Source organism: Diabrotica virgifera, chromosome 4 (assembly GCF_917563875.1).
Source record: "Diabrotica virgifera virgifera chromosome 4, PGI_DIABVI_V3a".
NCBI lineage: Eukaryota > Metazoa > Arthropoda > Insecta > Coleoptera > Chrysomelidae > Diabrotica > Diabrotica virgifera.
The window spans coordinates 225,325,494-225,349,538 of record NC_065446.1 but is presented as its reverse complement, the minus strand read 5'-3'; the positions used below and the strand labels follow the sequence as shown (position 1 = coordinate 225,349,538).

The 24,045-nt window shown below is 31.6% G+C and overlaps 1 protein-coding gene across 2 annotated transcripts; it reads right to left on the bottom strand.

The window, feature by feature from the left end:
- Positions 1-7,235: 7,235 nt before the first annotated feature.
- On the bottom strand, positions 7,236-23,432 carry LOC114329357 (zinc finger protein 235-like). 2 transcript variants are annotated; one of them, XM_028278421.2, is made up of 2 exons: positions 23,146-23,432; positions 7,236-11,902 (listed from the first exon to the last, which is right to left on the bottom strand). In XM_028278421.2, exons 1-2 carry the CDS (start codon positions 23,288-23,290, stop codon positions 10,593-10,595), a joined length of 1,455 nt encoding a protein of 484 aa, XP_028134222.1. In that variant the 5' UTR covers positions 23,291-23,432; the 3' UTR covers positions 7,236-10,592. The 2 variants fall into 2 exon arrangements, with proteins under 2 accessions (XP_028134222.1, XP_028134223.1); XM_028278422.2 differs by having other exon boundaries at positions 23,167-23,404.
- Between the last annotated feature and the right edge of the window lie 613 nt (positions 23,433-24,045).

Sequence of the window (24,045 nt, the reverse complement as noted above, 5' to 3'; positions counted from 1 at the left end):
TTCATGGGTATTCTTTCATTTTTCCGACTGTACGTACATTTGTGCCCTGTATGACACTATGCAAGTTCTTGTATCGAAAATTGTATGAAATTCGGCACGTGATTGGTCGATATCATAGAGAAATAACAACAAGGTCGATATTTTGTTTGTCACCCCGTGTCACGTTATGGTAGTACTGCATCTACATCTACAGCTGATTTTAAGGATTTTATAAAATTTATAAACTTTTAATTAACATTTTAATGTTAACCAGAATTTTACGTTGACTGTTTGAGGTTGATTATTTGTGTTTTTATTTTGTTTTGATATATTTGTGCTAAATTGCATTAGAATTATCTTCAGTTTGATCCAAATTAGGAGCTATTGTATTTTGTAAAAAATTATGCACCATGAAACCTAAATTTATAGTTTGAACTTTACTAGGAGCTAAATATATGGTTATTAGTAGAACAGTAGTCCATACCAAACGGTATATTAAGTATCAATATAAGATTTATAAATAATACCTACAAAAACACAAATAAATTCATCAATACATGATCCCATTTTCATTTCAGCTGCCATTATGAGTAAGTAATAAGTAATCATGACATTTTAGATGTTTTACCAGCAGGTTTTACGTTTTTGCTCTTTGCGCAGAAATTGGCGCAGTTCTTGTACAAGAATTTGTGTCTGACTCAAATTCTTGTATCGTTTCTTGTATCTGTGTATGACACCATGCATTTTTTTGACATATCAGAAACGATATTAGAAATGATACAAGAAAATGTATAGTGTCATACAGCCTTAATTCATTGGTCATACTGTCATCACCCTGACAACGCGAAAGATAAGGATTGCCACCATGACAACGCGAAAGTTAAAAACAGTGCGAAAAAGTAAATCCCATTTAAAATACATTGTTACTTCACGCACACTTTAAATCCTTCACGCACTGCTATCTATAATGACAGTTTTCACAAACTAAAAACTTATACATAATATGACATAGAGTAGAAAAAGTACTTTTTATAATATCACGGTTTTGTTATTGTACATGTACATATTTATGTAGGGCACAACATATTTGAAAAGAATAATTAACATATAAAATATGAATTTTTAGTAGATGTATTAACTGTTATTTATAATTATGATTCCAAAAATTACACTAGTATAAAATAGTATTTTTTAAAATACCAAATACCATACTGTTGTTTAAAACGGTTTATATAATTTTAAGTATATAAAGTTTTAATTATTTATTAAAACAAGTAAAAAAAGATACGCAACAGCCGGGTTTCAACTGCGGGGACCTTTCGATCTGCAGCCTAATGCCACTTAGGCACCATCAATTTGTAGATATCGATTTATTAACGTACTTTAAAATATTAACAGTAGTCACGTTTTTAAAATAGTTTGAAATTAAAAAAATGATTTATCCATACAGCGTGATTGCGGTCAGTAAAGCTTTGTAGATCCATTATAAGTAATAGATAGTAATAAAAGTTAATAACAAAAATTGTAGCCAACTTTGATTACATATTGATAATCAATAATCGTAAATTGTAAGTTAGACAATTATTCAGTCATGGCTTACTTAAAATTTGTAAAGATTTAGACCCGTAATTATTAATAGTTTTGCTCTGAAAAATGAAAATATCTCGAAAACTAATAAAACACATAGGGAATGTTATACAAAAATTATAGTATGGTAATGGTACTTTTCGATAATGATATAAAATACAGGGTATTCTATTTAAAATTACTGAGAAAATAATGTACTTGCGTTTTTACTCACCCTGTATTCAATATAAACAAAATTAGCAAAACAAACATTTACGAAAATTTTGACAATAAATAAAAAAATATGACGTCAATAAACCATTGACCTTGTGCTTGCTTTTATTTATACAGGTAGTTAAACTTGTTACGATTTTCATATAAAATTGGTTATAACTTTATAAATACCCCGTATAACATACCAAACCTTTATATTTTTGTAATCGAAAAGTTATGAGGATTTCGTATATAAAATAAAATACAGGGTGTTCTATTTAAAAAAACATAAGTTTGGTCTGCCACTATTTTATCGAACACCCTGTAAAATTCTAGCTAATTTTGAAATGTGAAGCTCAAAGTTCGCTACAATTTTTGTTATTAAGTATTATCGCTATCTATTACTATAACGGATCTACGGAGCTTCACCCCACTAATAATTAATCACCCTGTATAATAGCAGTTAAATATTGCATTGTTAGCTAGTTCTAAGCTATCCTGAAAATTTCAGGTGTCTAGGTAGTCTGGAACTATTTTTAAAATGGATTACAAAATTTGCGGAGTCCGTGACACCAACCAAGCCAAGTATATAAAAAGATTTTAAAAATAAAGAATGGCGAAAATCGCAGGTAAATTAATGGGAGATACGAAACCGATTTAGAGCATTATTTGTTTACTCAGAGCCGCCGCTACCATATGTGCAGTGTGCATCGCACACGGGCGGCCGATTATAGGGGCGGCCAAAAGTAGTCCACTGATGATAATTTTTTTTAAACGAAAATAAATAAACAGATATTTCTATAAACTCTAATATTCCAAACAATCTAAACAAAAATGCCAGAAAATGTTATTTATTATATGAACTGCCCTTTTGCAGCTGTAGTCATAAAGTAGTTCCGGGAATGATTTTTAATTCAAAGTGGTTGGCGCTTTTCGGACTTTAAGGATATTTTTATCTACGTGGTCCATATGCGAATTTTTTAAATTTTGAACATTTATGATTTGTTAAGAGAGTACGACACGGCAATAGGATACTTTCCGAGAATTTAGATAAGTGCTTGTTAAGTTGCTATCATTGAGTAATAACAATTTTTATTACTCGATGGTTTAAAAAATCTTTTTTATTACTCGATGGTTGCTCTGTTATAATATTGTTCCTTATGCTTATGTATGGTTATAGATGGGTTATAGTTCAGTCTAAGTTGGGAATTTGATGATTTTAGACACGCTTTTGATAAACGATTTTGTTTGTAATAGATGTATAGTAGTGTGCCCGTTTCTTTTGCACACTACTGTATTTCAAATAGGCCTAGAACCCGCGTGCCAAAAAAAGTCGATTAATAGCAAGCTGAAAATTTGTTAATAGCTTAACGGTGTCTAGTCGTGCAAACTTTGATGTACGGGAACACTGGAACAGGGGAAGTTTTAATTGTGGAACAGTTTAAAAATTTAGAACTTCAGATTACGAAAACGTGCCATGTATTTTGTCGGACAGAAAATCGAATTGATTTGTTACCCTTTCATTAAACTCTCATGCAAAAATCAGACTGCTATTACTAACCAACATGATTCCTGTCATTTGACATGTTCTTCGTGTTTCACTCAGTAAAATGTCCAGTTGGTCATAGACACCAGTCTGATTTTTGCATGAGAGTTTAATGAAATGGTAACAAATCAATTTTAAGTTATGTCCGGCAAAATACATGGAACGTTTTCATAGTCTGACGTTCCAAATTTTTAAATTGTTCCACAATTAAAACTTCCCCTGTTCCAATTTTCCCATACATCAAAGTTTGTTCGACTAGACACCGTTAAACTATTAACAAATTTTCAGCTTGCTATTAATCAACTTTTTTCTTGATCCAGGTCTAAAAGTAACGTCGAGATCAGAGCAATAATTTTTCATATACCCGTTACGGTTACGATGTATCTCCTGCACATTTCTTTAAATACTAAATACCTATGTTGAAACGACTAAAGTGTTAAAAGGGGGGAGGCAAATATTAAGTTGCACACGGGCGGCCAACACTTTAGCGGCGGCCCTGTGTTTACTGCAGAGTAACATGCTAATTTGTGTTGCGCCTTGACCTGTCCTTTTCGTGTCGTGACCAAAATGACTAGGCACTTTTATTCAGTGAAGTAGCCAGGGGGGTTATAACCCCAACAATTGAGATGTACTTTGAGCTCTATACGCTTATAACATCATTACTATTCCATATCCCACAGAGACCCTCCAGAAGTTGAAACCCCCCTATTAGGATCATCCTGGTTACGCCGTTGCTTTTATTAGGTCTAGACCACAAACCATACATGCTTACTTGTACCTATGTATGGTTTGTGGTCTGTCTATAGGTACATGGTAAAAAATACCACATACCAAATGAGTGAAAATGAATGAGTCTAAAAACAGTAATAAGTACAAAATTAAAACAATTAACGTCTCCCAAACGAGTTTAACGAGTGCTCCCAAAGTTTAAGGATGAGGTCTCTTCAGTGGCGGAGGGTGGGGTAAAATTTTGGGTAGGCCAAGCCAGCAAATACATATATAATATGTATAATAATGTATAATACATAATATGCAAATATAAATTTATTTTTATGTACAAAAATACTTAGGTATTTATAATAATAAAGGTAACTGGTAACTGTAACATATTTACATTTAATTATATTTTTAAAACTAAATCAAATTATGAACTAAAATATAGGTACAAATAGTTTACATATTTTATTATTTGTAGAGCAGGTTTATTCTTCTCTCTTTGCTTTGTGCAAATTTGTCAGTTACAATTCGATAATTATGTTATAATTAAGTGGCAACGAGGCACGGCGAAGGCCAGTTTGAATCGGGCCTATACGCTCGGAGCTTCGCTGGTGTCGCTCCTAGCGGATTAGTAATGCAACTTTCACCGTTAATTTATTATTTAATTGTTATCGCTTAATATTTACAACGCAAAAAAGTAATTAAATTGTAACCGATTTTTTAAGATTTTACTAATCAGTTTGACGTTCTATTGATGAAATATTAATTTCTTACTTCGGATACTTTCACAATTATCGTGTAGATGGCGCTAAGAATAATAGATTAATTTATAATTACATATGACAGAACATTAAAACAATATACCACAGCTTTGACCAACTAGTATTTTTTATAATTAATATTTTTATTTTTAATTTTAAATTAATCATTTTGACATTTATGTCAAATTTCCAGTAAACGTTTACGGACTTGTCACTACTGGCGCTCGCGAATTTTTAAATATCCCCTCTACGTACGAGCTCACAGCGTATACACCAAGCATAACACGACAATATAAAAATCATTGTCCGGCAAGCTTCTTAACTTCCAACGCTTTTTGTACGGAGATCTTATGTGAGCGGAGTCGGCCAGGTCCGAGCGGGCCTATTAATGATATTTAAAATGCCTGAATAATACGATTCGATGCTTTCTGTGAATGTGATGATAATATATTAACAAAGTTGTCTTAACGGACGCTAATGTATTGAGTGATTTAGTATATTTAAAAGTTATTTACATGCTTTAACATAATTTTTGAATATATCTTTTTCTATTTTAAAGCTATTAAAATTATTGGGTAGGCCCGGCCTATCCTGCTTACCCCCAAAAGCCGCCACTGGGTCTCTTCCCAGTGGCGGCTTCAATCACGTCTCACACGTGTTCAATTGGGGATTCATTTAAGGATCTCAGGGGGGCAGCGCTTCCCCGAGAGATTGACTCCAGCCTCTTCAAAGAAGTCCATACTGACTCTCGCCATGTATGGATTTGCATTAATCTGCTAAAAAATTGGCAATTGGCTGTTAAACCGTCTGAAGGTAGAGTAAGAGATGAGACTTCAGAATTTTTTCTATGTATCGCTGAGCTATCATGTTCCTCTGATGAAAATTAGAAGTGATCTTCAACAATAAGCGATGGCATTCCACACCATAACCCAAATAGCGCGGTGCGCGTACCGTTCGACAAGAAACTGCCGATTTCTTTTTTCACCACGTGGTCTTCTGCCTTAGTTCGGGTACCTTGCATTCATAAACAGAATCGAGATTCATCACTAAAAAATACCCCGTGCCATTCCTGGTCCCGAGCCAAATTTCTTGTAATGTACGTCATTAAATTCATTTCCAAATTAAATGTAAGGCACTTGTAATTATTACACCCAACGTGTATGACATTATTAATCAATCTCAGGTGCTATTGGCGATTCGGATTAAGAGGAAACAGTAGCGATCAACAGGTAGCAAAAACGCGTTCCACGATTGCGGCTGTAATTTTGAATATTTTTTCGAGATATTTGGCACACATATTCGTAATATAATAAAGAATGGCGGTACAGAGCCCAATTTGAAAAATATATTAATATGTGGAAATTACTCTGTAATTAAATACAATATTAAAAAACGAGCCTGTACCGCCATTAAGAAGAACAAAAAAATACACTTTCTTCAAATAAACTTTTTTATCCGATGCCTAGATTTTGTGTCATTTTGGAACTACTAAAATTTTTTATTTCATTAGTAGTTCCAAAATGACACAAATGACACAAAATCTAGGCATCTAGATTTTGTGTCATTTTGGAACTACTAAAATTTTTTATTTCATTAGTAGTTCCAAAATGACACAAAATCTAGGCATCGGATAAAACAGTTTATTTGAAGAAAGTGTATTTTTTTGTTCTTCTTAATGGCGGTACAGGCTCGTTTTTTTAATATTGTATTTAATTACAGAGTAATTTCCACATAAATATATTTTTCAAATTGGACTCTGCACCGCCATTCTTTATTATATTACGAATACGTGTGCCAAATATCTCGAAAAAATATTCAAAATTACAGCCGCAATCTTGGAACGCGTTTTCGCTACCTGTTGATCGCTACTGTTTCCTCTTAAGATCGCAGCGCCAATGTGGTATCAAATTGAACCGAGCTAAGAGCCATTGTAATTGTTTACATATTGTATGTTGCATTAGTTTTATGTATTTTTGAGTTAGTTTTGTTCGTTTATCTGTGTTTTGTTATTTAATTATATTTTGTGTGACTATCCTTTATTCTTGTTGATCAATAGACAATTTTGTTAGTTATAACTTTTATTTTCGTGAACTTTATAAGAAAAAAATAAGTATCTCAGGTTAGGGTATATACAACAAAGATTGTAATTATTATTGTTAATATTCTACTTTTTAGTCATAAAGTTGCAGTAATATGTTACAGTTTAGTGATGAATTAATATACAGCAACAATTAAACGTGATTAAACAAAGTCTCCAATGACAATATACCTTCAACGTGAAAGTAAATAAATAATGGCTCTTAGCCTGTAATACTGTAATAGCCACCAGAGGGCGCATTGCTTAGCACGAGATGCCAATAGGTACAGTTTCACTTCGAATAGGTAATTGATAAAAAGGCTTTTTTGAGCAATTGATAAAAATTTAACCCAATAACACATGTGTAATACAAAAGTGATTTTAACACATTTATTCCAACTAAAAACTTAACAAAATATACGTAAATATATATGAATGTTAAATAATAATGAGAAACATTACTAATATTACAACTGAATCGGTCATTTTAAAAACGACATATATATCCACATTTTGTTAAAAGTAACTTGATAACATTTTCATGGAGTTTTTACCAGCCTCCACTATTCTGTGAAAAAAATCACACTAATCCGAACACTGAAGGCATTGCATTTTTTATATAAGCAAGTACCAAGCCACAAGAATTGCCCCCTAAACAATATAAGTATTGCATGGTTTTTCTCAGAAGTACTTCAGTGGATATATGTCGTTTTCAAAATAACAGATTCCAGCTAATGTATGTACATGCTTGGAAACTAAAACTGTCTGCTGGGTTCATAGGTATCACTTGCCTAGATTGTTGCAGTAAAATTGCAACTTCATCTTGCGGAACGACAGCAACTTGCTATCAGACAAACCTACGAACTAATGTAGGTAATATGATACACTAAACACAGTCGAGACAAGGTCAATGAATACAGAGCGCGTCGGTTGGGATCATCATCATCATCACTGGCTCGACAACCCTCCTGGGTCTTGGCCTGTTCCAGGATTCTTCTCCATTCTGATCTGTTTCGTACTTTCTTTCTCCAGTTTTTTATTTTTAAGGTTATGATATCATTTTCTATTTGTTCTAAATATCTCAGCTTCGGTCTTCCTCTTGTTCTTTTTCCTACTGGCATCTGTTTGAATATTTTGTTTGGTATTTCGCCTTCTTCCATTCTTTCTACATGTCCCATCCAACGCAGCCGTCCTATTTTAATGAATGTTATGATATCCGGATCCTGGTATATTTTGTATAGTTCAAAGTTGTACCTTCTTCGCCAAATTCCGTTTTCTTTTGTGCCCTTATATATGTGTCGCAAGATTTTTCTTTCAAAGGTGGCTAGCAATGTTTCCTCTTTTTTAGTGAGTGTTCACGTTTCTGAGCCATATGTGAGTACCGGTCTTATTAAGGTTTTGTATATTTGGCATTTTGTTTTTCTTGCGACGTTATCTGATCTTAGTTGCCGAATTAAGCCATGGTAACTTTTATTGGCAATAAATATTCGCCTCTTCACTTCCTCCGCTACGTTATTATCAGACGTGACTAGGGATCATAAGTATGTAAAGTTTTTTACCCCTTCAATGTTTTATTCTCCTATTGTAATATTTTGTGGCCGCCTTATTTCTGCGTTTTTACTTACCTGCATATATTTCGTTTTGTTCTGATTGATTTTAAGGCCACTATTTTGTGCAGCTCGTTCTATTTGATTGAATGCCTCTATCATTTCTCTTCTTGATCTTGAGATTATGTCAACATCATCTGCAAATGCTAGTATTTGCACGCTTTTATTAATGATTGATCCTCGAGTACGATGTTGAACAAGATGCATGATAGAGCGTCTCCCTGGCGTAGTCCCCTTTTCACATCTATTGTTTCCGTTAGTTCGTTTTGTATCCAGATTTTACTTTCTACTTTTAGATATTCTTTTATCAGTTCTATTAGTTGTGTTGGTATATTAAATTCTTTCATTGCTTTTATTAAGAATTCTCGGTTTATATTGTCATATGCGCTTTCGAAGTCTATGAAGAGATGATGTGTGTCGATGTTATGTTCACTTGTTTTTTCGAGGATCTGTCGCAGAACAAAAATCTGGTCTATTGTTGACTTCTGTCTACAGAAGCCACTTTGGTATTTGCCAACTATTTTTTCAGCGTGTGGTCTAAGTCTTTCATAAATGACGGTTGCAGCAGCGTCGGTTGGGATGGATAGGGAAAATTGAAAAACATTTCGCTGCGGAGTGCGAGGCCGCGCGCCAATAAGGGAAGGTTAGCGCTGTTTCACATTATAAGAATTTAAACGTGTGAGGATTAGAACGCACGACGACATTCCAATGGTGGCTTATGTAATCATATGGAGCCTTTCTCACTAGACGGTGATTGGAACGTTCGGTGAAGTCGCCGTGTTTATGCCGTCCCTTGCTTACAACAACAAACGGCAGCCCAGCACCCAGTAGCATAGGAGACTTAATGCATCCTTTCATATGATACTGTCGCTCAGTCGCACGAAGGTAGTTTCCTTGGTTGTTTGGTACATTATTTTCATTTACACTTTGTGGCTGTTTGAAGTAGGTGCATATATTTTATATTGTGATGTCTCAGATTGAAGCAAGACCCTGTTTTTTGGGACAAAACAATAGAAATATATAAAGATAAAAACTTGACGAGAAATGCTTGGAATGTTGTATGCCGCGCACTTAACAGTGAATTTGACAAATTAGGTGATAAAGAAAAAAACACATTTGGTAAGTAGGTACAGCAAAATGAATTATATGTTACTGATAACAACAGTAATTAAAACTGCTAAGTATATTATAATAAACTTTATTTTACATAGTTGCAATTAACGTTGAGTATATAGAGGGTGTTCCATCAGTATGTGTGAATATAAAAATATATAAATCGTATCTTTTTGCGTTCACAGGATGGACCCAGTAAATTCGGTTCCTCTTTCTTCGACGATAAAGTAACCACAACGCTATAATTTGATTTCGCTCCATATAACTATACCCTTTTATTCTACGAAATTATATTTAGTTTTATAGGGTAAACGACTCGGTGACGACTGGAGTAGGGCAGCCGCCACTTCTTGTGTGAAATTATCTAAAAACAACATTTAAAACAAGGGGAACAACATTTAAAAACGACTGGATGACGGAGGGTCTTAGATTGTAATGTTGTTCTGACGCTATTTCCTTGTGGCATTTTTGTAATAAACTATTCTAAATGGGAAATAAGCCACAATTTTAACTAAAAAAATGATTTTATTAACGTTTCGACGCCCAAATCGGATGTCGAAACGTTAATAAAATCATTTTGTTTAGTTAAATTGTGGCTTATTTCCCATTTAGAATAGTTTATTACATAGATTGTATGAGCTAATCCAAGATCCCACAAATAACTTTGTAGAACAACGATTATAAAAACAAATTAAGACTTTTAATTAAAAACATAAGAAATAATAACTGACAAAATATAAATTGCAAATGAATTAAATTCGCATTACAGTACATTAGGACAAAAGTATGAACAAAAAATACCCATTTGTAATGATACATCGTAATGATACATATCAGACATCGTTTCATGTACCTACCTCAGCCACAAAGTGTAAATAAAACTACTACTCCAACAACACAGCAAAATATCTTCGTGCGACTCAATTCTTATTGTGTGAAAAGGACAAGTGCGTCAAAACTATCACACGAGAAAACCCTCGCACGTTCAAAATTCTTATAATGTGAAACATCCCTTAAGGGTTTTCTCCAGTGTGTATTATCAAATGTCTTTTCAACTGACTCGTTTGAGAAAACCGCTGCAAACAAATATCACACTTGTAAGGTTTCTCCCCTGTGTGAGTACGCAAATGTATCTTTACTTTGGTAGCATCTCTAAACTGCTTAAAGCATATGTCACACTTGTAAGGGGCTTCTCCAGTGTGTGTCATCAAATGTCTCTTCAATCCGCATTTCACAGAAAATTGCTTAAAACAAATCTCACACTTGTGAGGGGTTTCTCTAGTGCTAGTGTGAATAGGCAAATGGATTTTTAAAGAATGTTTATAAGAAAACTGCTTCAAACAAATATCACACTTATAAGGTTTTTCTCCAGTATGTATTATCAAATGTCTTTTCAAAGAATTTTGATGAGTAAACTGTTTCGAACAAATTTCACACTTGTAAGATGTTTCACTAGTGTGAATAAGCAAATGGTTCTTTAAAGTATTTTTCTGAGAAAACTGCTTCAAGCAAATATCACACTTGTAAGGGGTTTCTCCAGTGTGCACCCTCAAATGTGTTTTCAAATTAACTGCTTGAATAAATTGCTTAAAACAAATTTCACACTTGTAAGGTGTTCCTCCAGTGTGAATAACCACGTGCTTTTGCAAATAATATCGATGAGAAAATTGTTTAAAGCAAATGTGACACTTGTAGAGTTTTTCTCCAGTGTGAACAGACACGTGGGCATTTAAAGTAGGTTTATGAGAAAACTGCTTAAGACAAATATCGCACTTGTAAGGTTTTTCACCAGTGTGAATCACCGAATGTGTTTTCAATTGACTTCTTTGAGAAAACTGCTTCAAACAAATATCACATTCGTAAGGCTTTTCTCCAGTGTGAATACGAGCATGAATTTTCAAATAATATTGATGAGGAAATTCTTTAAAGCAAATTTGGCACTTGTAAAGTTTTTCTCCAGTGTGTATCACTAAATGTGTTTTCAAATTAATTGCTTGAGAAAACTGTTTTGAACAAATTTCACACTTATAAGGTTTTTCCCCCGTATGACTACGCAAATGAATTTTCAAATGACTTGTTTGAGAAAACTGTTTAAAACAAATTTCACACTTGTATGAGTGTGCCACTAAATGTTTTTTCAAGTAACTTCTATGAGAAAATTGCTTAAAACATATTTCACAGTGGTAAAGTCCTTGTTCAGATTGAACTTCCATATTATTATTTAATGGACTCTTTTCGTGTTGTAGAATCATACATTTTTCCTTAAGATATGAATCTTCTGTTAATGGTTTTATAGTTGTTTTTTTCTCGTCCTCGGGACAACCTAAAATAAAAGTCATTTATACAAATTTTGCTACATGCAAGAAATAAATGTAACAAAACAATGTAAAGCATAATAAAGTGACAGGAATTTTAACATGCTCGTCAATTATAAAGAATATCAGGGAGTGGACTAGTGGACAGGAATAAAGAAAGCAGAACAACTATTTAGAATAGCTCGAGACAGATACTGTTTCGCCACGATAATCGCCAACGTCAAGGGGACTTGATAGGACACGTTAAGAAGAAGTCAATGATATCATAGGCGGGGACACAGCTATTGACTAGCATGGAGCAAGCTATGAAACTGGCTATAGAACAAGCTGATGTTAGGACTTTCGAACACCTTTGTATACACGCCCAGGGATTTTAGTTCCCTCGTCCCTCAAAGCGGCGACAGCGCGGCTGGACGCAGTGCAAGGTCGAACCATTAATTCTCATAAACAATAGCATAACATTGCGTTATTCTCATAACACAAATTAACACAAGGATGCTATTTTAAGTTTCACTTTATTTAAGAATGTTACGTGCGTCCTTTCTTCCTCAATAGTTTAAGTGATTTTGTTTTATATTATTATTAGTCTAGTAAAATAAAATTACACTACATGTAAATCAAAATGTAAATTCGTACAGGTTGAAACAAATTTTATATCAAAGTTTAGGTGGGTACAAAAGATATTTTCAAGAAAGTATCCAAATCATACAAGGGGATCATTGTTTAAATAATTAAAAAGGGGTCATTTTTGCAAAAAATTACTTTTTTAACTGCTGAGGTCATTCAATTACTAATGAAGGTCTATAGGATTTTTTTCTACAAAGATGAAGGGTAAATATTTCACATAAGACTTACTAAATTAAATTTGACCTCCTATTTATTTAAATAATTATACATAAATCTTTAAAAACAAATTTGCAAAAAAATATTTTTAGCGTTTTAAATAAGCACTATAAAATATTTTATTTTACAGGAGAAGTTGCGCTATGTTATCATTATTAATCAAAAAAAAAAAATTGGTGCAAAAATATTTAATATTTTTTGAGATATTGAATTTGTTTATTAAATATTACTCTATTTTCAATTGCAAAAACGCGGTTGTTCCCAAAGAAATATTCACCTGTGTTAAATCTTATTATTTTTCTTTTTGTGTATATTTTCGATAAATGTATTGATAAATTTAAATTTCAATTAAACTTCCCCCTAAAATGGCATTTCAAAATTATTCAAATTTGTTTATTATTTTTTTTTAATACCGTCGCGGGGATTAAATATTTTAAAATGCCGTTTTGATAATTGGGTTTCTGGGAATTTTTCACTGATTAAAAAAAAATTTTTGTCTTTTTTTCCTCTTCTTTTTTTTTCTTGGAGTTATATTACTACGGGCCCTTTTAGGGTTAAATTTTATTAAGAATGTCGAATCTCTAAGTTATAGATTCTAGACCTAAAAATATTAAGATTGAACTAAAATCTTACTGGCTACTTACTGAGTTACAAGGTGTTTTATTTAAAAACTAAAAAATTATTCTTACCAATTACTTTAAAACTAGTTGATGTATCCTTATCATACTTGGCAGAAAGTGTGGGTACTATACAGTCTACTAAACTGTGATAAATAAAAGTTTCTAGCTACTACCAGAGGCGTACGACAGGGGATAGTTAATGGTTGACCCTTCCCAAATTCTACGCTACTGAGGGAATTACTATTTTAGCGAAATTTTTCGATTCTCCAATACTTTCTATATAAATAATACGCTCTTTACTGGTAACGATTATGTCATTAGTTTTCGAGATATTGGACGTTAAAAATGAAACGGCATATTTATTTTGATTCATCCATTTTAAACTTCCAATATCTCTCAAACTGATGACTTTATCGATACCAATAAACTTATTTATATACAAAGTATTGGAGAATCGAAAAATTTTGCTTAAATAGTAATTAACTCAGTGGCGTAGAATTTGGGAAGGGTCAATCATTCACTATCCCCTGTCGTACGTCTCTGGCACTAGCTAGAAACGTTTATTAATCACAATTTAGTAGGGTGTATAATACCCACACTTTCTGCCAAGTATGATAAGGATACGTCAAATAGTTTTAAAGTACTTGGTAACAATAATTTTTAAATTTTTAAATAAAACACCCTGTAACTCAGTAAGTAGCCACATTTTATTTAAGATATTTTAGTTAAATCTTAATATTTTTAGGTCTAGAATCTACAACTCAGAGATTCGACATTCTTAATAAAATTTAACCCTAAAAGGGCCCGTAGTAATATAACTCTAAGAAAAAAAGAAGAAGAAAAAACGACAAAAAAATGTTGTTAATTAGTAAAAAATTCCCAGGAACCCAATTATCGAAACGGCATTTCAAAATACTTTATCCCCGCGACGTTATTAAAAAAACAAATTATAAACAAATTTGAATAATTTTCAAATGCCATTTTAGGGGGGAGGTTAATTGAAATTTAAATTTATCAATACATTTATCGAAAATATATATGAAAATAAAAATAATGAGGTCTTAAACAGGTGAACATTTCTTTGGGAACAACCGCATTTTTGCAATTGAAAATATAGTAATATTTAATAAAAAAATTCAATATCTCAAAAAATATTAAATATTTTTCAACCAATTTTTTTTGCTTAATACTGGTAACATAGCGCAACTTAGTCTTTAAAATAAGATATTTTACAGTGCTTATTTAAAACGCTAAAAATATTTTTTTGCAAATTTGTTTTTAAAGTTTTATATACAATTATTTAAATAAGTAGGGGGTCAAATTTAATTTAGTAAGTCTTATGTGAAAGATTTACCCCTCAACTTTGCAGAAAAAAATCCCATAGACCTTCACTAATAAGTGAATTACCTTAGCAATTAAAAAAGTATTTTTTGTGCAAAAATGACCCTTTTTTAATTATTTAAACAATGATCCCCTTGTATGATTTGGATACTTTCTTGAAAATATCTTTTGTACCCACCTAAACTTTGATATAAAATTTGTTTTAACCTGTACGAATTTACATTTTGACTTTTTTTATTTTATTAGGCTATATTACGTGAAATTCAAATAACCAGTTCTATTCTGTAACTACAAATTGAATAAATAGGGGAGTGCAATTAGAACGAAAACATGCAATGTTTCGGAAAAATTCAAACAAGTTTATATTTTTCTAAAACTTCTTTTGTTAGTTTATATACATGTTATAGTAAAAAGTTCTACTCGCAGATTTGGCCGCTAATTGTTTATTAATTATTTAAACAATAACAATTGTTTTGTATAAATAATTTTAAAAATATCGTTAAATTCATCATTTTACTTTGATCAAATATGTTTTTATTTTGTTTTTGATTATGCTGAATCCGAATATGGCATTGCAATTTGAAAATTCTTATACAAAAGCTCTTATACAGTATGTCTGCGTAGCTATAGGAACCACATGGAAAACTTTTTTATTATCAATTTTACGAAAAAAGTTATTCTTCATAAAATGATCTGGATAGTCAAAAATCTAAAACTCAACCATCAGATATCAAATTTTATCAATTTTATACGAGTTATGTCAAAAATATGAATCTCGTTAAAGAGTAAAATACCTTTATATTCCAGAATCTCAAAAAATACTATTACGAAAAGTTGTTTGAAATTAAAAACTATGTTTAAATATACAATTACATCATTCTAATCGAAAAAAAAAATTCAATTTTTTCTCAAATTACGGATACTCAACATCATTTTATTACAATTATGATAACTATTTTATTATCACTTTTACGAAAAAAACTTATTCTTCATAAAATGCTCTCCCTGGTCCAAAATCTAAGATACAACCATCAGATATCAAACTTTTTTAATTATATACGAGGTATGTAAAAAATATGAATTTTTCTTAAGAGTTAAGTGCCTATATTATTCACAATATTTTAATTCCAAGGATGTAGTTGACCACTAAAACAATTTTTTTTAATTCCAAACAACTTTTCTTAATAACAATTTTCGATATTGTGAAATGTAACGGTACTTTACTCTTGAGTGAAATTCATATTTTTTGACATACCTCGTATAAAATTAATTAAATTTTATATTTGATGGTTGAATCTTAGATTAGATATGATGCAGAGTATTTTATAAAGAATAACTTTTTTTCGTAAGACTGATAATAAAAAAGTTATCAATAGGTTCCAAGTTACGCAGACATACTGTATAAGAAATAAAAAAAAATTGCTGAATATTTATTATTGTTGAAGCTTATTATTAAATGTATTTTAGGTAAGTGATATAGAAAAAAGTTTTGACACTTTGTATAAACAGTTTTTTGGCTGGTAATTTTCGGTTTTTGTATTACATTTTGGTTACCTTTCTTAATTTTCTCAAAAAGATATAGTCTATTTCATTTCTAAAGTAAAATAATTTAGTGCATTTTAAAAATTACATCCTAAGCTCTAAAAAATCACTTATAAAACTGTAATAGATATAAAGGATTTTATGTTTATGTGTAATAGATCTGTTCAAACTTGAGTAATACTGTCTTAAAATGGTGGTAATTCTATAAAACTACGAAGATTTCAAAATTTACATTTTCTGAGACGTCATATCATTTGAATTAAATTTTTGAGATTTTTTTTGAACGATACATCATTTAGTAAGATGCTTGAAAGGTAAGTTGTGCAAAATTGAGGGTTTTATAAGAAAAATTGTATTAGTTACTTATGCCCATACATTTTATTTCTTTTTATTATAACCATAAGATAGCTTAATTATTTTTCTTCTTTAATGTTCAATTCCTAATGTTCAAATTATTCTTCTTCTTCAATCGTACCATTCTAGAGATAATTAGTATTGTAATGTGTTGTTATAATAAATTCTGAATATTAATTGTATTTTTTATATGAGAACACCCATATCTTTATTATAATAACGCAATAATTTACTGTTCTAACAAATGTACCTAATATTCTAAATTTAACAAATTAGTTCAAAAAATTTTAAACTGTTTTCATGCATGAAAATATCATTGTTGACAATTAAAAAAATTATAAGGGGGGCCGCGCGATTTTCATCATTGTAACCCATTGATAGTAGTCATGTTGACATAAAGTCCATGCCATCAAAAAAAACCCAGGATAAAAAACTGGCCGCCACGCCTAGAACGATATACATAAATAGTGAATAGGAGCATGTGCTTTCTATTGCCTAGGCTGCCTAGATGCATAATGCTTTTTAAGGAAATGGCGAAAAATTTCGGCTCAAATGCTTTTTAGCATTCATTTTTTTCGATTCCTGAGAAAACTAATAAGTATTTTTGAAAAATTTAAACGCAGAATGAAAGATTACATTATTACCGAGGGCCTATAAGTCCCTTAGAATAAACAAAAAATTTCTTTTGAATGAGATATTTGAAATTAAAAATCACACTAAATTTTCTCTTTTTTTTTTCACTCCTGTAACTTATTAAAATAAACATTATACAGTACGTAAATCGTTCAGCTGGACATGGGGAACATACATTGTATATATTTAGATACATAAATACAGTGGAACCTAGATAAGTCGGCCCCCGATAATCCGGAAGTCCGGCTAACCCGGACCGATTTTCATCAGACAAACATTTCAACAATAAAAATGTATGTATTATGTTAAAACATTTTATCTGTAGCCTCTTCTGGAATGTCTTCAAAATATCGAGTTTCATTGATAAAACTTCGCTTCGACCATAATATAATATTTGAGAGATAATGGGTATTTGTGTAATTTGAACTATACGATACAAAAAATGACTCATGGCCCACGGCGGCGGCGGCAGAGCGATGTTCATTAGCTCGGGCTATCGCAAACAACAGGCACCTGCTATTCCTTTATTTATTTCCAACTGTCTTTTAAAAAAATTATCTTTTAAACAATGGTCTTTTAAACAATGAAAGAGTCACTGTTCTAAAATAACATAACATTGTTCCGATGGCAGACGAAATTGACACAACCGAAACTGACCCAGTTTCATTTTTTTACCTAGAAATGAACAAGACTCTACTATACTGTCTATGTCTATACTATACTCTATACAACTATAGGTAGATGTGTACTCTTCATATACATTTTATGTTATTTTAATTATAAGGGATTTTATCTATAAGTATACCGTATTTTATTAATTTTTATCATGCTCTCCGGCTAACCCGGATTTTCGATAACCCGGATCGGCCGCGGTCCCGATTAATCCGAGTTATCGAGGTTCCATTGTACATACATTGTATTATATTAAGATAATTGTGGCAACTGAGCTCTCTCGACGACAATATTGTTGTTAGCATTAAGGGGCATTAACCTCAAAATTGACAACTCATTTCGACTGACACAAATAAACGTCAAAATATGACAATGTAGTAGCTAAATATTTTTGGCCTAAGTGAATGGGAAAACTGTTTAGTTTTGAAATTAGTTTTTAAACAAAAAATATTTTAACAATTAAAGTAAAATTATAAATAGAAGTAACTCATTAATCGTTGATTTATTTATGGACAGCCTTGCTTCAAAATTCACTCATTCTATTCGTTCTAACAGCTCTATTGCACCAAAAACTCATACTCGAACAGAAGCTTCAACTAACACAGGTTAGCGCAGTTGCCACAATTATCTCAATGTATATTTCCTATGTCCAGCTGAACGATTTACGTACTGTATAAGTTTTCAGAGACTTTCGGCCCTCTGTAATAACGTAATCTTTCATTCAGCATTTAAATTTTTCAAAAATACTTATTAGTTTTCTCAGGATTCGAAAAAAATGAATGTATTTAAAAAGCATTGGAGCCGAAATTTTGCGCTTACTCCATTAAACAAACTATTGAATGTTAAAAAAGTGTACAATAATTCAATTACTTACAATCATCAAACAGGAAGTTGATCATCATATCAACTTTAATATTCAATTAACAAAGGAATTTATATGACTGACTATTTAGTTATATGTAAATGAAAACGTATTAAGTTGTGAGATAAAATGAAATGAAACTAGTCGAGCTGGGAAATTTAGCGATTATAACCTATTTATTTACATTATATTGATTGTTTCCCAGCTTTACACGTATCAGAGGAGTATGTCAACGAAAAATGTCACCGTGACAGTGGTATTTGCCAAACTTGCCCGATACGTCTAAAGGTGGGAAAGAATCAATATAATGTAAATAGGTTAATATCGCTAAATTTCCCAGCTCGACTAGTTTTATTCCTTTTTATCTCAAAACTTAATAAGTTTTCCATCTTTTATGCTATTTTGACGGTTACTAGCGCGCTCATCACTGTATATTGTTTATTATGTATTAATTATACAGTGATGCGCGCACTAATAACCGGCAAAATAACGCAAAAGATGGAAAACATTAAGTTGTGAGATAAAAAGAGATGAACCTAGTGGAGGTGTTAAATTTAGCGATAGTAACATATAGATTGACATTATATTGATTGTTTCCCACCTTTAGACGTATCGAACGAATCTGAGAAATGCCACTGTCACAGTGACAGTTTTATACGTCTAAAGGTGGGAAACAATCAATATAACGTCAATTTATATATTACTATCGCTAAATTTAACAACTCTACTAGTTTTATTTCTTTTTATCTCACAATTTAATATGTTTTCCATCTTTTGCGCTATTTTGCCGGTTATTAGCACGCTCATCACTGTATATTTAAATAACTAGGAGCAAATGAAATAATATGGTCAGTCACGACCTGATTCGTAGGTGTAGCAGCAAAGGAATCTGAGTACTGAGTTTTACAGACTATATTGTAATAGTGACTAGGGGAAAATTTCTTTTTAGCTCCATTTAATTTCTTTGATTATTTGCCATAAAACTTTAGACTTATTAAAAAAAATTGAAGAAAAAGATCTGTGTAAAAGGTATATTAGTTTGAAAACCCCAATAAAGGGCTACATTAAAATACACAACGTTTTCGCTCTAAAGAGAGCATCATCAGTGTTCTAAGCAAGCTCTACATGCTAAGCCACCAAAAATACATGGGTTAAAACCCTTAAAATGCCGACCAAAGGTCTTACATTGGCATATTATTTATTAAACCCTGGCAATGGGTGAAATTTAAAGGGTATACCTCAAGGCACCATATGAATACCACAAGCATGTGGGTGGTTGAGTTGATTTCTCTTTGTGAAGACAGAGAAATCAACTCAACCACCCACATGCTTGTGGTATAGTCATATGGTGCCTTGAGGTATACACTTTAAATTTCACCCATTGCCAGGGTTTAATAAATAATATGCCAATGTAAGCCCTTTGGTCGGCATTTTAAGGGGTTTAACCCATGTATTTTTGGTGGCTTAGCATGTAGATCTTGCTTAGAACACTGATGATGCTCTCTTTAAAGCGAAAACGTTCTGTATTTTAATGTAGCCCTTTATTGGGGTTTTCAAACTAATATACCTTTTACACAGAAGATCTTTTTCTTCAATTTTTGTAATTAATGGTATACAGCCAGCTACAGGAAAATTTTTCCTTATGGATTTTAGACTTATTAGGTCTGTTCCTTTGGTTTCTAATTATTGTAACACATTTGAGTGTAGATTACACTGGCTAGTGGCAAACCAAAATCATGGGTGTACCACTAAACAAAGGAACATTCCGGTGTAATTAACCTTTTGAGTTATTTGGATAGGTTAGAAACAATAAAAAATTAAATTAAATAAAAAATTGTAGATAATTTAGTTCTTAAAATTACTAAAAGATTTTTGAAGTTTATGGATTTAAATTCAATTAAAAAGAAAAAGATATTTTGTTACAAACAAACACATCTGACAGCTAAACAGCTCGATTTGATGATACTGTGCAAGTGTAGCGAGTGTAGTTAGCTACCCTCTCAGAAGTAGGTGTAGATTTAACAACACCAGTGTTACAATTTCTTTGCTACACTTTCCAAAGAAATGAGTTAGTGTACCACTATACCTAACAAAGAAACAACTTAGTGTAGCACTTGTACACTTTTTCACAACTAGTGTAACACCTAAAAACAAAGGAACAGACCGATTATCACTAGTTTCCAATCTTTTATGGTAAAACTTTTTTTAGAAATTTTTGAGCGGAAGTATGTGAATTAGGTATCCTGTTTTAAATATTACGACCTTTTAGTGGTAATGTTAGTAACATAAGCTGTCTTCTAAGTACAGCATAAAGACTGTTATTCTTTGCGATTCATCCTTTAAATATATGATTGATGTCAGTCCCTGTCTTGAAAAACCCACTGATACTGGAAGATTATCTCTTGAAAATTTTTATGTGAAGGCATTGACAAAACTGGTTCATGGTAGTTACCATAACATTACCTCAGTTCCTTTGGTGGATGAACTTGTGAAACAGCCATACAAATTACCAATTGTAGGAACTGTTAGGAAAAATAAAAACGAAAAACATCTAAGAAGAATGACAACAAACTTTTGTGTACACTGTACAGTATAAACGAGCAATCTGTGTCTGTGCACAACACAACAAGAACTTTGTTGTCCAGTATGTTCATTTTCTTAGGAGGTAACACTTTTGACGACCTTAATATATTATATTATAACAATTAGGAAAAATAAAAAGAAAATACCACCAGAACTATTGAATATAAAAAATAGTATGACTTCTCTGCCCCAGCCGCCTAAGAAGAATGACAACAAACTTTTGTGTACAGTGTAAATGTCCAATGTGTGCACAACACAACAAGAACATTATGTTCATTTTCTTAGAAGCTAACACTTTTGATGACCTTATTATACCGGGTGTCCACTTATATTTTCCCCCATTTTAACTGCCTATAACTTCTAAACGGCTCAAGATAGAAATATGCGGTTTTCGCTGAAATGCTTTATTTTAGTAAAAGTTTTGTCTGAATGGACTGAATTTTTTATATCACTTTCAAAATACGAAAAGAAAAATGGCGGATTTTTGAAAAAAACGTTGTTGACTTTTTTTAATGGAACACCCAGTATATTTTTTTGTTAATTGAAAGAAAGGTCATTCACCTATCCAGCGATATAAAGTTTTTCAAAATCGGTTGTCAAATCACTGAGTAATTTAAAATGAGAGGTGTAACGTGGATATCACATACCTAAATAACATAACTAAGCAAATTGATATTATGTTATGTGATTTCCACATTGCATCTCTCATTTTAAAAATTAATTGCTCAGTCATTTGAAAGCCGATTTTAAAAAAAATTATATCGTTAGATAGGGAAATGACCGTTTTTTCAAGTTTTTAGGTAAATGACCATTTTTTTTGTCGCTTTTGAATAAAAAATGGCGGATTTTTGGAAAAAAAAACGTTGTTGACTTTTTTTATTGAAACACCCAGTATATTTTTTGTAGCTTGAAAAAACGGTCATTTACCTATCCAACGATATTAAATTTTTTAAAATCGGTTGTCAAATGACTGAGCAAATAATTTTTAAAATGAAAGATGCAATTTGGAAATCACATAACATAATATCATTTTGCTTAGTTATGTTATTTAGGTATGTGATATCCACATTGTACCGCTCATTTTAAAAATTAATTACTCAGTGATTTGACAACCGATTTTGAAAAACTTTATATCGCTGGATAGGTGAATGACCTTTCTTTCAATTTACAAAAAAATATACTGGGTGTTCCATTAAAAAAAGTCAAAAACGTTTTTTTCAAAAGTCCGCCATTTTTCTTTTCGTATTTGAAAGTGATATAAAACATTCAGTCCATTCAGACAAAACTTTTACTAAAATAAAACATTTCATCGAAAACCTCATGTTTCTATCTTAAACCGTTTAGAAGTTATAGGCAGTTAAAATGGGGGAAAATATAAGTGGACACCTGGTATTATAATTTTATTAAACTTCATAAGTAGGTACTTAACTACTGTGGGAATATAAATTTTGTTTTTTAAATGTGTCTTAATTCATGTCCTAAACTTTAGGATGTATTAGTGTTAAATCGTATTCAAATCATATAATATACCAAAATCACAATAAAGACATACTAGAAATAATCAAACCAAGACACATTGAATATTACGATGATCACTCGCGAATCATGATTTACAAAGTATAAACTTTGTAAATCACGATTTGGGATTTACAATGTATATACGTTGTAAATCATGATTTGAGACTGCTCCTAGTAATATTCACCTGTCTTGGTATGTTTATTTCTAGTGCATCTTTATTGTGATTTTAGTATAGTACTCTAGGGTTAAGTGATTGCAGTAGAAATATTATTTAATAGTTACTTATTGTTTGACTTTTTTCACCTAAAAGTTCTTCCCCTGGTTCATTTTTCAAGTTTTTCATATCTATTGATGTGGATAGTGGAGTGTCCATATATTTTTGGTCATATTCATCAAACTCTTGCTTAATTTCAACTTTAACTTCCATGGCTAATAAACTGAATAATAGAATACTTTCTAGAAAAATGCTGGTGTTGATAAGTATGATGGATATTTTAGAATAATATAAAATACAATTTTTTTTATACCTAACACAACAGTATTACTATTTCTCTGACATGACAGTAAACATAACATAACCAAAACGGTAAACGTAACCACAGCTGATTTTAGATGACAGTGCGATGTTGCCAATCTCACTTTTTTCTTCAGGGAACGTCATAAATTAAACTCTGTGTCTAGGTACACGCTAACGTGTACGCAAATAAAAAGTAAGGTACACGCTAAACGTCATCAAGTCAGTGACGTCACTATTTAGCGTGCACTGTTACTGGTTTTTTGCGTACACGCTAACTTGAGCCGCGTGTATGCTGTGATAAGTATAGTATTTTTACTACAAAAACGTTATTACGTAGGTCAAAATTTTTGACGTAAGAGAACTGTCAAAACATTAGAATGTGACTTTTCTTTATTGCCGTGTTTATAATAAACATAGCAATAATGAAAATGTTGTTCTGAAGCTATTTTCTTGTGGCATTTTTATAATCAAGTATATTCAAATGGGAAATAAGCCACAATTTTACCTAAAAATGATTTTATTAACGTTTCGACGCCCAAGTCGGGTGTCGTTGTCAAAATACAAAATAATACTAAATAAACAAAAATGGTGTTGCTTAGTAAAAAATTCTTCTAATAATTTATTTAATCTGACTCATTTATATCGGCAATTCAGACACGTATTAT

Excerpts from the sequence above, each read along its gene's own strand:
- LOC114329357 (XM_028278421.2), bottom strand. The coding sequence starts at position 23,290 with ATGGAAGTTAAAGTTGAAATTAAGCAAGAGTTTGATGAATATGACCAA. Across the intron at positions 11,903-23,145 it reads TGAAAAAAGTCAAACAATAA|GTTGTCCCGAGGACGAGAAA; the intron begins GTAACTATTAAA and ends CTTTTATTTTAG.